The sequence below is a fragment of the Cupressus sempervirens genome, chromosome 8, assembly GCF_028749045.1.
Source record: "Cupressus sempervirens isolate cs-2001-9-10 chromosome 8, ASM2874904v1, whole genome shotgun sequence".
Lineage (NCBI taxonomy): Eukaryota > Viridiplantae > Streptophyta > Pinopsida > Cupressales > Cupressaceae > Cupressus > Cupressus sempervirens.
Genome location: NC_143125.1, coordinates 462458198 through 462476225, shown reverse-complemented (window position 1 = coordinate 462476225; position 18028 = coordinate 462458198). Strand labels below are relative to the sequence as shown.

The following is an 18028-nucleotide window of genomic DNA, read 5'->3' as shown; positions in this document are numbered from 1 at the left end:
TAAGTAGGCATGAAAAGGTTTTCATGGATATTCCTCTTGGCATACCACTGCATCGGGGATTTGAACACACAATAGAGTTGGAATCAGGGGCAAAACTAGTCATAACCACACCGTACCGCCACCCCAAGAAGTTCAAGGATGAAATCAAACGGACGATTCAAGAGTTGCTTGAGAAGGGATGAATTCGTCCCAATTCTAGCCCGTTTGCATCATCCGTGGTGTTGGTCAAAAAGGACGAAACGATGCGCATGTGTGCGGACTATCGTGCTCTAAAAAAAGGACAATAAAGAACAGGTACCCCATCCCAAGGATAGATGAGTTGCTGGATGAACTACATGGTGCGGTCTATTTTTCAAAAATAGATCTCCATTCCGGATACCATCAGATCCGAATGAGGGAAGATGTGGAGAAAACGGCTTTCCACTGCCACTATGGACACTATGAGTTCCTGGTCATGCCGTTCGATTTGACCAACATGCCAGCTACATTCTAGTCGTGCATGAACCGCATCTTCAACAAATAGTTGCGTAAGTATCTATTGGTATTCTTTGATGATCTTATTTATAGCAGGACATGGGAGGAGCACCTAAAGCATCTGAACGAGGTTTTGAGTATCATGGAGGAACAGTCCCTGTTCGCCAAACAGTCCAAATGTGAGTTTGGGATGACAAAAATATTGTATTTGGGGCATGTCGTCAGTCAATACGGGGTTCAAGTGCATCAGGAGAAGATTCAGGCTATCCTCGACTGGCCTCCCCCAAAATCACTCATGGATCTGCGAGGGTTCTTTGGATTCTGCAGTTACTACAGAAGATTTGTCAAAGGTTTTTCTTAGCTCAACGCACCTTTAACAGATCTGATGAAGAAAGGGGCTTTCCAAAGGAACGAAGAAGCACAACTCACATTTGATAAGCTAAAAGAGGCCATGAGCACTTGCTCGATTCTGGCACTGCCTGACTTCACCCGACCGTTCATTTTGGAATGTGACGTGTTCGGGGAGGGCATTGGAGCGGTTTTGATGCAGGATGGACACTCCATCGCCTATGAGAGCAGGAAGCTTACACCAGTAGAACGCCTGTATTCTATTTATGATAAAGAAATGTTGGCCATCGTACATGCACTGACCAAGTTCCGGCAGTATTTGGTTTGTGTCAAGTTTGTTGTCCGTACGGATCACAATAGCCTAAGATATTTCCTGGAGCAACGGGATTTGAACGAACGACAACAAAAATGGGTAAGCAAAGTTCAGCCTTTTGATTTTGACATTGAATATGTAAAAAGGAAGAACAATGTTGGTGCAGATGCCTTGTCCTAAAAACCCACCATCTGCTCACTAGAACAAATCTCAGCTGACTAAAAGGCACAACTGCTGGTAGAATATTCCAAGAATACGTTTGCCTGTGAGATAATGGATGGTCCCATCCACAATGATTGGTACAGGGTGGTGGATGATATCATCTATTATAAAGATTGGATCTACCTAGTGCCAGAATCCAACTGAAGCAGAAGATCCTTAAGTGCATGACTCCCCTCTGGCTGGACATCTCGACTTCCTTAAGACTTACTGAAGTATGCGGGAGAGATTTTCATGGAAAGGACTGAAAGGGGACGTGTTGCAGCATGTGAGAGAATGTATTGTTTGCCAACAAAACAAATCTGAACACACTCTTCCTGCTGGATTGTTACAGCCTCTGTCGGTTCCCGAACATAAGCGGGAAAGTATATCAATGGACTTCATAATAGGTCTTCCCAGGGTGAACGGAAAGGACTGCATCTTCGTGGTGGTTGACAAATTGACAAAGTATGCTCACTTCTTCGAGATCCCCTCGGACCTTCAGGCTGCACAAGTCGCCAAACTATTTTTCAAAGAAGCCTTTCGCCTGCACGGGTTACTCCGAAACATCGTCAGCGATCGAGATGGACGATTCGTCAGTATCTTCTAGACAAAACTATTTCGGATGGTAAGGACTGAATTATCATCGAGCACGAGTTACCACCCGCAAACGGATGGCCAAACTGAAATTGTGAACAAATGGCACGAAGGCTACCTACGGAACTACATCTCGGCACAACAACGCACGTGGGTAAAATGGATCCATCTCGAGGAGTATTGCTACAATACCACGTATCACATGTCAATTGGAATAGTGTCATTCAAAGCTCTGTACGGGCACGAACCACTCTCCTTCATCAATATAGTTCTAGGCGACAGTCGCACTCCAAGGGTGAAGGATTGGCTTCAAGAGGGACAGGACATTCTGAGGAGCTTGAAAGAAAACCTACAGCAGGCACAAAACTGACAGAAGGTGTACACCGACAGACATTGGATAGAGAGGAGTTTTGAAGTGGGGGATCTGGTCTATCTCTGGCTTCAACCATACCGACAGTCTTCATTAAAGGGAATAGGGAAGGAGAAACTGAAGCCATGTTTTTTATGGTCCCTATCGCATGATCCATCGCATTGGTGAAGTAGCGTACGAACTGGAACTTCCGGAGGGTAGCCACATTCACAATGTCTTCCGTATTTCCTGTCTTAAAAAGGCTATCGGGCAAAACATCACAATCACTACTGACCTTCTGCCACTCAATGAGGATGGGAAACTCATTCTGGAACCTACTGAGATTCTCAAAGTGCGTGAAAAGGTCCTGCGAAACCGCACCGTGAGGGAGTACTTGATACGTTGGCAACACCTACCGTTGGACAACGCAACATGGGAAGGTGAGCACATCCTCCAGCACCCGGCATTGCACTTGCTTAAGGACAAGCAAATTTTGGGACGAGAGGACTGTAATGTCCCTATTATAAAATAAATAATTTAATCTTTGTAACAGGCCAATTGATTTATTTTATCTCGAACCCATTTTATTTTGTTTGTTTTCGTAGTTTGTGTTGTCATCGGCTAACTTTGTAGCTCCTTGGAAAGTTTTTTCCGACAGGTATTTATGCTCGGCTCGTAGAAGTCTTTAGAGAGGCTTTTGGATTTCCTTTCTCTGTACTGCGGATTCTTGTTGGAGTTCGGCGTTGTTCGCCATTTCGGAAGTGAAAGACCTTCCCTATTTGACTTGCTCGGTTTCGGTGGGAATCAACCCTCACCTTATTCCGATGGTGTTCTTGGTCTGTATCTGGCAAATTGTGGACTTAATTGCATATCTGTTCCTGTTGGTGAATTTGTGGACTCTGCATATGCAAATTGTTGCACTATTGTGTCTCTATTAATCCATTAACATCCTGCGTCGGCATATATGCAACATTACCCTCTCTGTGTTGTCCGTACCACCTCATCCATACACCTCATCTTCACCTCCGTATAGCTTGGCCCTCTGAATCCATTAATTGCGTATCTATACTCTGGCATAAGTTAACGTACGGGCCCATATTAAGCACTGTACGAGCACACCATTATCTCCGTACAGCCTTTATTGATACCGTACGGCCATGTTATCAAACAATGTATGGCTTTTCCTATCCCACCATACAGGCCCTCACTTATCACCGTACACCACACATGTATCACCATACCTCACACTTCTAGCACCGTACGGATTGTTTTAGGCCACCATACGGCCATCATCGTACGGCTACCCCTTCATTTCTCCTGTTTTACGTCTGTACGGCCACTCCAGGCAATTTCTCCATACGTACGGAACCCATACTAAGCCCATATTCGTAGTTTTCTCCTGTTAAAAATCTAAAACCCATAGTCAAGAACATTACACTATAGCCCTTCATTAGTCTTGAAGGCAGTTTTCCACTCATCCCCTTCTCTAATTTTGATTTAGTGGTAGCCACTCTTTAAGTCAATCTTGGAATAGTATCTTGCATTTCCCAAACAATCCATAAGATCCTCAATTCTAGGCATTGGAAACCTATATCTAATAGTTATCCTATAGATGGCTCTAGAGTCCGTACATAGCCTCCATGTACCTTCCTTCTTAGGAGCTAGTACTGCTGGAACAGCAAAAGGGCTAATGCTCTTTCTTATAAAGTCTTTCTCTAACAATCCCTATACTTGTCTTGCTACTTCAGCATTTCGTTCTAGAGTTAATTTGTATGCAGCCTTATTGGGTAGTGTAGAGCCAGGAATGAGGTCTATGCAATGGCTTATCTCCCTTTTAAGTGGTAAGGTATCTGTATTCTCATCAGTAGTTATTCCCTTATACTGATCCAATAGGTCTGCAACTTCTTTTGGGCCAACTTTCCTCAATGTCTCTTTTGTTGCTTCCCCTTTCTAGGTGCATTATCCTTAGGTTTCACTACAACAAAAAAGCATGGCATTTTGTCCTCTTTTACTCCCTTTAAGAACTCCTTCTCACCTACTAACATGACTGTACTAGGTACACTCTTCTCCTTAGTTTCACCTACCAATGGTGTCATAGTGTAGGTTTCTCCATCTTTGGTCAAGGTGTATCGTCTCAAAATGGAAGCACTCCTATGTTAAGAGTGTTTAGCCCTCTGAGTAAGTGGTCTAGGGTCATGTCAAGGGCCTTGAATGGGTCTTCGCATAGGTCTAGCTGTTTTCCCCCTGTTCTGCTTCTCACTTGCTCTGTGAAACTGAGGACTTTGACTTTCTGGTCAAGGATGACCTTTTAGGTCAAGGACTACCTCAACCCTAACTTAGGTCAAGGACGACCTTGACCCTGACCTACCTAGTCCCTAACCCCAAGTCCTTTTCAATTTTCGAGAGTTTTGGGACATCGGGCTTCAGAAAGTTTCTTTTTCCCAATTCCAGGTCAGTTGATTCAGGTTTCGAAATGGTACTCTTAAATTACATTTAATCTAGGTCTATTCCTAGGGGTTAAGGTTAAATGGGATTTAATGTTCCTATGTCGGACTTCTCTTGGAGTTTGTGCCCTAGATCTCTATATAAGGAAGCCTCCTCTCATTTTTCTCTAAGATGTATTATGATATCGAGCGAACTATTACCTTTCTACATCCATTTTTTCATGAGTGCATACACTATCTATGAGCAAAGTTATTATCCATCTACTACGAAGTGAAGATCTACTATCTCTCAAGCATTCAAGCATTCAAGTGTTCAAGCATCCAATTCATCAAGGAGGTCCATTGTTTGCCATTGAAGGATTCAGTCTCTATGGAGCCCCTTTGTTGAAGATTTCTTCATCCACATTCATTCAAGCGCTCTTCTATGCAAAGATACATTCAAGATTGGTGTTGAAGATCTAATGCTATTGATTTAAGACATCCTACATACATTTCTACATTCATTTGGAGCATCCATACTTGTGGATTCAAAGACCCGAATCCTCCACAAGGATTTCAATATAAGCAGGGTGAATAGTTCCATTTACTTCGTTTATGCATATTACAATTTCAATTCAATTTCAAGGTTAATTCCAAACCGGGGTTTGGCCAAGGCAAACCCCCCATACAAACAAACAAACCATTTTTCTTGTAGATACAGGTGTGGAACAGCAAATTGAACAGCAAATTTGAATACCCTTTTCGTTGAAATTGCGGGATCCACGAATAGAAATTTCGTCCGAATAGTGCAGGTCAAGGTCAACTTTTTGGGGTACAATTATGCCCTGGGGTAAGATTATGCCCCGCTATCAGGGTCAAGTTCGATCTCCCTTCAAAAGGACAAAAGTTTTATGGGTTTTCTCCGTCTCGACATTTCCAATCTAGAATAGGTTACAAAGATCCCCAAAACTGTACACAAACACCAGAAATCAGCATTTCCCAGAATTATTCCACTTCAAGGTTAGTATTTGTCTTTTGTCTATTTTAAGATTTAAGCACATACTTCTCAAATAGGAAGATCATAGGACCTCTTTTCTCCTTATTTTCTATTACATGATCCATTTATGCATTGATCACTCTCTTGTGCTTAATCATTTTGGATCATTCCTATTGGAAATTAGGGTTGAGGAAAGGCTCTATTTTCCCCCTATTCACAAGGTATATACATTGGTCTTTCTTTCATGTTGGGCATTTGTGTCATATTGCCAAGGCTTGCCAAGGAAGAGATGACAAGCATCCATATCCACAATCTCATATAGTACTTTATCCCTGTGTTCCCCAATCTGAAACTCAACATAGCACTGCTCATTTACTAAGGTCTGTTGCTCCTAACTTAGCCAAGAAACCTTATAAGGATTAGGGTGTGGGATTCTTTGTAGACTTAGTTTATTCACCATTTGACTAGAAGCTAAATTTTCGATGGAGTCTGAATCAACAATGACTTTACATACCTTTCCTTTCACCTTGCAAGCTGTCTTGAAAATTGATTTTCTTTGAGGAGGTTCTTGGGGAAGTGGCATCAAAAGTGACCTATTGAACATCAAACTTTCTCCTATCTTTGGGCCTGCATGTTTTGAAGAAGATGCAGGAGTATGGAATGAGGTAGTACTTTGACAATCTTCATCTTGAAGCAACTGAATCGTCCTTTCACCTTGGTTGGTTGCACCGATCTTTTCTGGACACCTAAAGGACTGATGTCCAACTTGGTTGCATGAGAAACATCTTCCAGTGAACATACTTGTTCCTCTACCTCCAAACCTTCCTCTTGGACTAGATCTTCTTCCCCTAAAGGAACCTCTACTGCTACTATCATTTTCTACCCCTTGGCTGCTGCTAGACTCTCCTTGTTGCCTAGGAAAATTTCCTCTTTCAAAGACTCTTCCTCTTCCTCTAAAAGTATTACCTCTTCCTCCTCTATTATTTTGTTCAACCTTCCTCCTTTGCTTTTCCTCAATCATGAGGGCTAGTTGGTAACATTTGTGGACTGATTCCACTAACACCAAAGTTAACTCATCTTGGATATTATATTTAAGCCCATTAATGTACCTTGCTAGTTTTTGTTTCTCATTCTCATACAATTTAGACCTAAGAGTTAAGGTATGAAATTGTTGAGTGTAGGTACTTACATCCATGCCCTCCTGCTTGAGATTGTGTAGCTTCTTGTGGAGCATCACTTCATAATCCTCAAGTACAAACTGCTTCATGATTTCTGCCATTCTTTTCTATGTAGAAATGGGCTGCTTCTCTTCCTCTACTCTTTCATTTTGGAGAAAATTCCAATAACTCAGAGCTAGACCTTTCAATTTAGATTTTGCCACTTTAACTCTTTGATTAGTAGGTATCTCCTCAGCTTCAAAATGATTCCCAAGGGCTTCCAGCCATTCCATGCATGCCTCTGGTTCCAACTTCCCATCAAACATGGGAAAGTCTCCCTTGTCTTTTCTTCCTACCCTTTGGAGTGTTGTTACCATGATCCTCTAATCTTCAAGCATGTTACACAAGTTGTCTCCCTCTTCTTCTTCTTCTTCTTCCTTAGCCTCTTCATGCTCTCCTCTTCTTACATGCCCCATCAACTTGTCAAGTTCTATCTTCATTGCCCTGTTTTCTTCTCTGACTGCCTTGCTCTCATCCATTTGTTCTTTTACAATTGTTGCCAACTCAATGTTGGTTATTCTTAACAGAATGTCTTCTCCTTCTGCCATCTTGTTCTCCCAATTAGATTCCAAGTGGCTCTGATACCACTTAATGCAGAGTGCTCACACCAAAAGCTTGGTAGTACCCAACTATAGCACTTGAGGTAACTTTACCTTTCCCACCTTTTCTAGAGTCTTCAAAGACTTCTTCCAACTTGTTTCAGCATTGATCAAACTTCTACACAACTCCTCAACCCTTCAAAGCAACTTTCCCTATCTAGGAATCTAGGGATCAACAATGGAAAAATGGTTAAAACTGAGAAATGGTCTCCAACCTATTTCTTGGGTCATACTGACACCTAGGACCTTTCAAGGAACACTTGATGATGAGACTTCCACAATTGATTTACTTCCCCAACTTCTACTTTGCAATTTTGCTCTCAATAGGCCTAACTCTCCTTGTAGCCCTTTTTAAAGTTTTAGGAGAGCAACTTGGTTTTTCTCGACTAGACTTGGCAAATTAACTAGGGTTTTGGATACCCTTTTGGAAGTTACACAAATCCCTAAAGCACCAACTCTACAACCTACTCTAGCACCCCCGAACCTATGCAAGCCTCAGAGGCCTAATTGGCCAAATCAAGCCTAGATCACTTGGAAATGAGCAAGAATGTGTACCTAGGACTGGTTTGTTGTTGCAAGAGGTCTTACCTAACCTTTTCCACCAAGAAATGACCATTTACCAAGTTTCATAGCTTCCTTCCAAGCCCTGTCCACAAAATCAGCATTTTTGTGACTAAAAACATTGCTATTTTAGTCTAGGGCACGTTCATTTACTCCTTAGATCATCTGAGCAAAATCTATAACTTAGGAATCTTAAATTGCACGCCTTAACCTTGCAAATCCCAGAAGGCCATTGAAAACCAATTGTAGAAATGCAAGTTAGGGCCACATCTTGCTTGAAACCCTCAATTTTAAGGGTTTGTAAACCTACTTGCAAAGAAAATGCTCTAACTTGCTTCAAACTGACCCAATCACAATGAAATCAAATGCAATGTAAACTAGACTCACAAGACTTTCAAATCATGCAACTGGATTTGGTCTACCAATCTGTACAGGTCCATACAACAGTAAAATGCTCAGAAAATCTGTGTATTAGGTATAAAAACTTGTTGAACGTACACCTTCTTACACCTCTGAATTCATAGAGGATATTAGCATCCAAATACATCATTCCCAACGATAACCAATTGGTTAGAGTAGTTACATGACCAGTTGTAACGTTTTGCAAAAAATTGCCAAAATTGACAAAAAAGTTGTCAGCAACTAAACACTTCCTAGGACTTAACCACCTGGTCATTTGCAACACTTAGGACCTAAATAAGGTTGTAATGACTCACAAAACACTTCTAGAGTGAATTTATTAACCAAAACGTCAAAAAGCAAAAATCCTTAGGACAAAGGTACTTAGGCTTATATGGCACCGCAAGTTCCTTGACCTTACAATCAAGGATCAATTTATTACAAAAAGCAAAATTAACATGTTTGAATGAGGTGGATCGTCACCCCTTGTCTTCCATCATGAATCTCCTCCCATTTGTTGAGATGACATATGATGTCACCTAGGTGCCCTGCACAAACTTGAAACTCTGTGTACTCATCTAGAGTTTCCATCCATTGGATGTCCAGAATAACCTAGATGTCATCCAGATCCACTATAAAGAAGTCCTCTGTCACCATGTGGTTGTCCATGGTAATACCCAGTTGGGGATCTAGGTGTGTGTGTATAATAAGAGTGTTCCTCAAGGCGCCTTGACTTGGAAATCAACGTGTGTTTCTGTAGGTAAACCCCTTCGATTTAGAATTGATAAGTTTATGAAATTAAGTGTGGCTTTGATATCTACCATTACTATGACCCTCTTTCCTTGGAGGGTTCCTCGTACCCTAAAAACCGTGCATCTCAAGATACCGGCAAGAGCAATGATGCCCCCATGTCGTACCTATGCATTGATCCTCTGTACGGTTTAAGCTAACCTCCTTAGGAGCCTCCTATCCATTATCTCTTTCGGGTGTCGAATCTTCCTACTCTTCCTCACCATCTAAGATGACCTCAATGTAGTCTATTTTTCCTTTCGCTAAACATTTGTGTCTTGGTTCCCACACCTCCTTATAATTGAAACATATTTTTTCCTCCTGAATTCTTGTCTGGTAGCTTAATCCAAGATAGGCTTCTTCGGCGGGGGTTTGTTGTCTTTTTCCTTCGAAGCCAAGGGTGCTTTGGTGTGTAACTCTGAAAAGATGAGGTTGATGATGATGCCATACTTCAAGTCTTCTTGATAGCCTCGAAGAGGATGACGGGATTGAAAACTTCTATCCATCCTTTCAACGGTTTTGTTAGGCTATCCATGAATAGTGTTATTGGTCATCTCTCTAAGATGTTTGTAACCAATTCGGACAGCCTTTGAAACTCTGTGATGTAATTGTCTACCGACCCAATTTGCCTTAATTGTGTTGATTCTTTAAAATTGAGTTTTGGATCTTTGTAATCAAACCGATCTATCAGTCTTTCTATGAACTATGCATAAGTGTTTACTTGGTCATGTCCGAGAGCAACCATGTCGTGATGTCACCATTTGTGTGCCACTCCCTCCAGATGGAGTGTGGCGAATTTTATTGCTTCCCTTTTGAGCATCACATTGAGCTTGCAGTAGGTGTCAAATTTCATTACCCATGCATATGCAGGTATTGATCCAGAGCCATCAAATGGCATCAAATTGACCTTACATAACTATCTTTTAAGATCTTCATTGAAATAACCATAGTTGCCACCACCTGAGTACCTCATTCTTGATTTACCGTAATCTTTGTAAGATATAACCCCTTCTATATTTGCATTCCTCCAATTTTCCCGTAACTATTCTTGCACTTCTTCAAAGGTTGATTCCCTTCCTCTATGAGGTGCCTTCATTTGTGGAGGGAAAGTTGGCATGGAGGGTCGAGAACATGTTAGATGAGGATTTGTCTTTCTAGGGACTAAGTCGTTGCTATGACCATTATGTTCACCAGATATTTTGCCTTCGGCTAGTTTACATAATGTTTCTTCCATGGGTCATTGAATGTCATTAATTTGTGTCTAATTCCTTGAGAGCTCCCTCAATATCATCATGACTTCGACGACAATAGGATCTTGCAAATCACCCATTCTATCAACTAACTAGTACCACCTTTTTCAGCAATAAGCTTTCATTCACTATCCATAAGCTGGTAGGAACATTGGCACTGATAACACTGTAATGTTCCCAAAGGCCATTGAGTTTGTCAGTGATCAGATTGTCTAAAATCACATGCCTGCACACAAGTTTGTTCATAAGGAAAGGTTGGAATGTGTAAAGTGTTGCACAATGACCATAAAATATAGAATGCCAATGGTGCACGGAGGGAGGGTGTCTAGTGGTGTACGGAATATAAAGAGTCAATTTTTCGTATGATATAGTGGGCGAAGTGGGGGGTAACGTATGGTATGTGAATGGAGGCCATACGAAGGTTGGAAGAGTATGACGTACAGTTGACAAAGGCAATGTACAGATGGTGCCTTGTCTGTCATATGGTGAAAGGATACCCGTGGATAGGAGGTGTCAAAAGGAGAGTGCTAAGGTTGTATGTAATCCTCTGTTTCAGTGTGACTTACAGCGTTGTGTTGCATGAAGGTGAAGTAAATATTACAATTGCACAAGTCCAAGTATCGAATAGTGCCAAGTACCAATTAGTGCCAAAGTTATATTAATTTGTCAAAGATACAAATAGATTTATCTAATAAACACCAAGGTGGCATTTTAGACTTGCCAGATCCGAAAGAAAGAAAAAAAGCGGAATAGGGTGAGAGTTGAATCCCATTGAAACTAAGATAGCCAAATACAGAAGATCTTTCACTTCTGAAATGGCGAACAGAGAAGAACTACAACTAGAATTCGCAATACAATAAAACAACTCAAGTCACATGCCAAAAACAAATCAACCCAATAGACATATATACCCCGTCGAGGGAAAACACCTATGAAATTTTTTAAAAAATAGAAATGGGCCCGAGATATAATAAATCAATTGGTCCCTTAACAAAATTTATTTTAATATCTCATTTATTTTATGACGGGAACATTACATACAACAGCTAGCATTCACCTGCAGCATGTAAAAACAAAACTGTAGTAGCCTAGTGGACACCAGCCAAGCGGACACCTACAGCAACCTGCAAGAAATCTGCAGTGACCTTTTCAACACATGCAACAACTTACTCTAGTTGTGCCTGACTGAGAACCTTCCAAATCTGAACAACTGAACCAAATTTCTTCATCAACCAACTGATTGCCCTCTTGTGCCATGGTGAGCCTATCTATCTTTGTGAAACTCCTGTAGCATTGAGTTCAATAAATTTGATCTACTCCATTCCATTTTTATGTGTCAGAGACTTCATAGAAACCACCAATATCAACAGAAGTTAACTGTGAAAACCAAAACTGTACGAGACAAGATTTCAAGACCATGCACAACTGGGAAAGGATGAAAGAAGAAGAAAGCTATATTAATATAAAAAATAGTAGCAAACATGAACATGAGTTATAAAACCTTTGGAGAATCAATAATAGAGATGACATATCCATTTGATTCCAAACAACAATGACTCTGGTGCATGATTCCTTGCGAGATTCTGAGAAGCTCAATGTCCAACATTGATATTATATATACGAACATTTGGATTAAATCAGGAAAACATTCTTCCAAAAAACTAAGCAAGAATTATTTATCCATAGAACTTTGAGTTATAAACATATCGGTCTAAGATGACGCATTCCCATAATTTCACAATTTAATTCATGCATTCAAAAGTTTAGGGAATACAGAATCCTCAGTTAGTAACTGCACATACTAGCCATTTATCACATCAACCCAATACATAATATACAGAAAAAACAATTCTAACTCTAAATTGAAGGGATACTTACTACAATGCGCACTCTTTGTCTCTGTTCATTTCCTAGAGGTACAAGTTCAACAGATACAGGGGCACAATGAACTCCTTCAACAAGAGTCCCTTCACTAATAGCCTGCAAATGCCTCATATTAACTTTTCCCTCAACAGAAGCAACATACCTGAACCATGATATGATATAGAAAAATATAAATGAGTCATGGAACATAACATTTCAAAAATCCTTGACAAATTGAAGAAGTATTAGATGCAAGAAGAACATTTATGATAATCATATGTTAAAATCCAATCATGTGATTTGAATAAAAGACTTCGCGAATACACAATGATATTGTCTGACAAGAGAAGAAAAACAGTTCTCATCTAGATGAGCTTTCTCATTCTATTCATCAACTGCATGAATCACTGGACATCCTTTCTTTTACATCCAGTATATGTCTAACATATATTGCGACTATCTACATCTTAAATCTTAATAGGAAACAATGACAATTTTTCTTTCTGATGACACAGTCAGTAGACTCTGATAAAGTTTCTGCAACCAGAATCCTTTAGAGACATAAACTATGACTATAGTTTGTAAGCAAAGGATTAGATCAGGTCCAAAAAAAATATTATGCATTCATTACTCTTTGCATTAGTGTCCTTAAAAAGCACAAAGGATAATGGAGTTTGGTAGAGGAGCACATCAACTGAATGACCTGGATGGTTTTAGTACTCATTATAGTTATCAGATTTTGTGCAGTTGATTGTAAGGGTCATAGGTATTTCCGTGGGCAATCTTACCTTCAGGTATGAAAGTATAGGTGGAAAAAATTCTCAAGGAAGTCCATACTCCTGCTTATTCTACTTAAGTCCAAATACCCCTATCTAGTAGCAGCATTTAAGAAAATAACTGTGAACTTAAAAAATTACAAATTTCGATAGATTGCTAATTGCCACGAGTCTACTGCTCAAAGAAAGTATTGGCAAGTGGCATATCACTAATAGAGCCTTCAACATCGGCTCTCAAGTCCATATAAGCACATGCATACAATATTGTCACAGGGTGCACTGTGGCTCAAAATGTTGTTGACCAATCAACTATAGTCTCTTCATCTAAGATGCACAAATTGAAGGCATATCTTGTTGCTAGAATCTTCACGTTCTAGAACACCTCTTTCTATAGATCAATGGGATCGCCAACCAATCAACAAATACCACAAATTCTGTTAAACACATAACCAAAATAAAAAGACAATCGCCACACAAATTGAAATCATCAAAATATATGATTTATAGTTTCAACTTTTAGCTTTGAATTATGGGGACAACAATTTTAGATATCCCCTAGAAGAACTAGCCCACGTGACCAGGTTGGGCCTGAGTGATTTTAAAAGAAAATAACAAAAAAGATACATAATACACAAGAATGTCACTTACTCTCATCTGAACATATGTGGCAGCATCACTCAGAAATAAGGGAGAGTGAACTCTCATACGGAAAGGGCCATAGTCTCCAGTAGAGAAGGAAGATTAGGGCCTCATAGGCATGAGTCCTTAATCTTACTGCAATTTCTCAAAACACCTATATTGTCCATGCAAGAAGAAAACCAGGAAACTCTTCGCACAACATCCTGACAAATCACATTTTGCATCATGCAGCATTGTCTTTAGTCAGAGCAGTACTAGCGCAAAAATGTCAAAAAATTGGACTCAGGTGGACCACCTTGCCACCTGCTTCAGAAGATAAGGTCTATTATTTTCATTTTTGGCTTATATTATTCACGAGGTGAAGATTTCATCATAGCAGCATATATAGATGCAGATTTGGACGGTAGTGTTGATGATAGAAAGAGTGCAAGTGGTAGTACATTCTTTCTAGAAGATAATCTGGTAGCTCAGTTCAGTCAGAAACAAGCATCAGTTGGCAGAGGCAGAGTACTTTGCAGCAGTGTCTTTTTGCACTAAAATTTTATAGATGAAGCAAACATTGAAAGATATCAAAGTAGAATATGATCATCCTATATTTATATTTTGTCATTATAGGAGTGCAATCAACATTATGAAGAATTCAGTCATGCACTCCAGAACAAAGCATACACGCATCAAAGATGACATCTTAAGCGAGCATGTGGTTGATTAGCAAGTAAAGTGAAATATATCATTATAAAGAAAAAATTTGCTTACATCTCCATGACCTCTTCCAAAGATTCTATTAAGTACCTAAAGTAAAAATTGGGAGTGATATCACTCTCATCTAGTCATTAAGTTTCTCAGAAGAAGCATGTGTTCAAGAAGTGCTATTGATTATCTTAGCTTTTCGACTCTGGAAAGCCTTTGTCATTGATGTCGACAGGCGAGGAGTAGATTAAGGGGAGGATCTCAGTTGGGGGGGGGGTAAGTTTGTCCCTGTTGCATTCCAAGAATGTTTCTATGAGAGATAAACCCTACATACACAAGGATGTTGATAAAGCTACATAGGAGCCTATGTTTAGCTTAAAGGAGCTCCTATATAAACCCCCACCCCTCTCATTCATAAAACAGGACTTGTTGGAGAATTGTTGCTAAGATAACAGCAGACTTGCTTAATTTTGATTGCTGTATCTTGCACATTGAATTGTTGTGATCAAGTTTGCATTTTATATGGTGATCTATATTTCCTCACTTGGCTTATGATTTCATTTGACTTTGTTTATAATTAGTTTAGTTGGTTGAAAGAATATTGGATGTTGCTTGAATTGGATATAAACTAGGCCATTAGCCTCTTGCTGATGGTAGGAGTGCCTTGTGTGATAAGCTAGTGAAAGTACTTCACTTCAATTCATATCCAATCTTTAGTTTGCATCCATTGATGAGATTGAAGAGAGTAGATACTAATTTTAAAACCATTTAAGAATATCCTTAGAAGCTTGCACTAAGAGGGTGGAGTTGTCGATAAAGCTACATCTAGTATTGTCCGAGTCCATCCACGATTCCTTGCAGTCATAGTTAGTAGTAGAAGTAGTTGTATAAGTTATGTTTGAGTTGAAGTGGAGAAGTTGGAAAATCAAACCATATTTTCATTGTACATTGTGAACTTAAATCTTTAGAAGTGCAAGCAGTTGATACCCATCGATTGAGCAAGCATAAGTTCCCTAAGTGATTACCAGCAAAAAAAAAATTATTTTACTGAACTGAGTATCCACAGCTGAAAGAAACTTGAAGTCATTATATGATCTTACTTTGCAAACTTAGCATGAGAGATGACCTTATATCAAGAGAGGATGGAATGTTTGGTGTTTCACCTAGAAACATTGTGTATTTAATTCTGCATGTTGTAGTGGAATAAAACTCACATCAACAGGATGTTAGAAACTTATAAATGTATTGACTTGGGTTTCAACAGAATTTGTTATGTCCACTTTCTGCTTAAGGCTTTTATCAATGCTTTTTGCGGGATTTTGTGAGTGTATATTAAGAAAATTTGGATTACGTCGCTGAAATTGCAGCCTCATATAGCAATTTTCAGTAAAGTTGATGATTGTGGCTTTGTTTGCACTCATCAGATTAAATTTACCTGGTTTTATGTCTCTTTTCACTCCAATATCTTTTTTGTAATCATAGTTTTGATTCATATCTTTAGCCGAAAAGTATAAGAGTTCATTAACTTTTTAGGTATTCCCTGTTGGGCAAAAAGAAGAAAACCTATTGTCTAGCATAGAAGCACTGAAAAGCCCTGTGCCCTTGTCTAATAATAAAATAAGGTTTAATTTAAGTTTGTCTGTACTAAAACTAAGCAAAATCCAGCTAGCTCTTTATTTTATTTTTAGTTTTCTTTGTGAGGAAATATATCATTCTCTTTATCCTTCGAAAGGGACCTTCAACTTCAAATTTATAAAATGGTTCTTCCTTGCACACTTCTCCATTTTCTACTGTCCATCAAAAAAAACTAAAATGTTAACACATCACTAACAAAGTTTCAATCCAGCATAGTAATCAGCAACTGGCTCGCTTTGTGGATTTCAAACATTGCTTTGACTTTCTTTTGCTGATTCATTTTTGTTAATGAGAATATTCAATATTCTAGAAAGTTTAAGAAAAGAACTGTCAATCTGTGCTACCCATAAGAAGATATTCTAACAAAATTCAATCTCCAACTGTGCCAGGATCAATCTAGTGATATCTACGGAATTTAAGTAGGAATATTATAATAAACTCGGGACAATTGGAGATGAGTTGTAGCTGTGATTTTTAAGTATACACATTTCTGATAAGGCAAAAGCCCATTTAGCAGAATTGTAGCCATTTTATCAATGTCCAATATTGCAGGATGTAACCCTATTCATGTTCAGTTCCAACACCAGTCAAAAAGACCCAAAACAATTATTTAGCTTATAAAATTAATCCAAGAAAAACACCTAAATTTGCATGATCAAAACGTAGTAATTCTGCTGTTTACATTTTTTATTGGGTAAGCCACTTTGTCTTTGTAACATCATGCAGATTTATTTGTTTATAGTTATAGAACACAAAATAAACTTGAAAATATTATCTGTCTTAAACACAATAATTACAAAGTCTCACTAGGTCTTACTCTTTCCTAACTCCTGATGAAGGATGTGCAACCTTCTGAGCAAATTCCCCTGAACATTATCAGAGTAAAACAATAAAGTTAATAACAGCCATTCCCACAAAAATATTTGAATCTATTATATGGTCACTCTTGTTACCATCATTTGTGATAATAATTAAGCCAGAAGTAGCAACATCAAGTCGGCCAACTGTGAACAACCTGGGCCTCGGCACCCCTTGATTTCTTTGTACCTGACAAAAAGCGAGTTATCTGTAAGTTTTCCAAAATTGAAAAAATGAGTAGCCAGCAAAAGAATGCATGCTTAAGCTATTTGTGATTGATTTTTATGATTATAGTTTGAAAAGGATGGTAGAAAGAAATGAACATTTATCAGATTACCGTAACAGTCAAAATATTTTGCATACCCATATTTTCATATATTTTTCAAGAAGTGACAACACAGATTTCTTCTCTTCCCCACTTGAGCAGATGTACCTGCATTTGCTTTAGTGCTTAATATGTTGTAAGAAATTCCAGAACAGATTAAGAATATTATAGTCCAGAAGCAAATTAAGAATAGTCAGGAAGGAACCAAAATTCTAAAATGATGTTCAATGCAGCATAAGCTCTCACCCTTTAGGTTTGTTCAAAGCAAAATAAAATTTCTTCTGTTGCTTCTTTGGAAGGGTCTTCCCATCAATGTAGATAGCATCTTTCAGAGGATCGACGTGAGTCTGAAAGCAGAAGTTCAAGCTAAGAAATTTATTTCATAAACGGTAGTTGCCAAAAATAATAGAAGCTATCAATCGTATATACTTGGATTTATTAGCTTTATTTATTTTGCAGGCCTATTTTTGTAAACAATCACATAAATTTTCATAAAACTATACATTATACATTTGTAAATATTCAGATTGGCATCTACAAATATGTGAATGAATATATGTATGTATTATATGTAAGGAAAATGATGTCTCAACCTTTCAAATAAAATATTAATAATGCATTCTCAACGCTGGATAAAGTGTGCTTTGAATATTGGATAGACGCTTGTGTTTTCACCCTGCTGGTGCATTCTGCTTGTTGCAGAAGTGCATCTAGATTGCTCAATAGCT

General features: G+C 38.9%; 1 protein-coding gene across 2 annotated transcripts in view; it reads right to left on the bottom strand.

The window, feature by feature from the left end:
• LOC149543237 (putative ribosomal large subunit pseudouridine synthase SVR1, chloroplastic) overlaps positions 1-18028 on the bottom strand; it is a 113537-nt gene that overhangs the window by 43980 nt on the left and 51529 nt on the right. The window contains exons 3-7 of one of the 2 annotated variants that reach the window (XM_089798084.1): positions 17547-17647; positions 17339-17417; positions 17071-17164; positions 16935-16983; positions 12393-12540 (exon numbers count right to left, since the gene is read on the bottom strand). In XM_089798084.1, the coding sequence (XP_089654210.1) occupies positions 12393-12540; positions 16935-16983; positions 17071-17164; positions 17339-17417; positions 17547-17647 (471 nt within the window). The remainder of the gene's footprint in view (positions 1-12392; positions 12541-16934; positions 16984-17070; positions 17165-17338; positions 17418-17546; positions 17648-18028) is intronic. The other variant, XM_089798085.1, reaches the window with a different exon arrangement.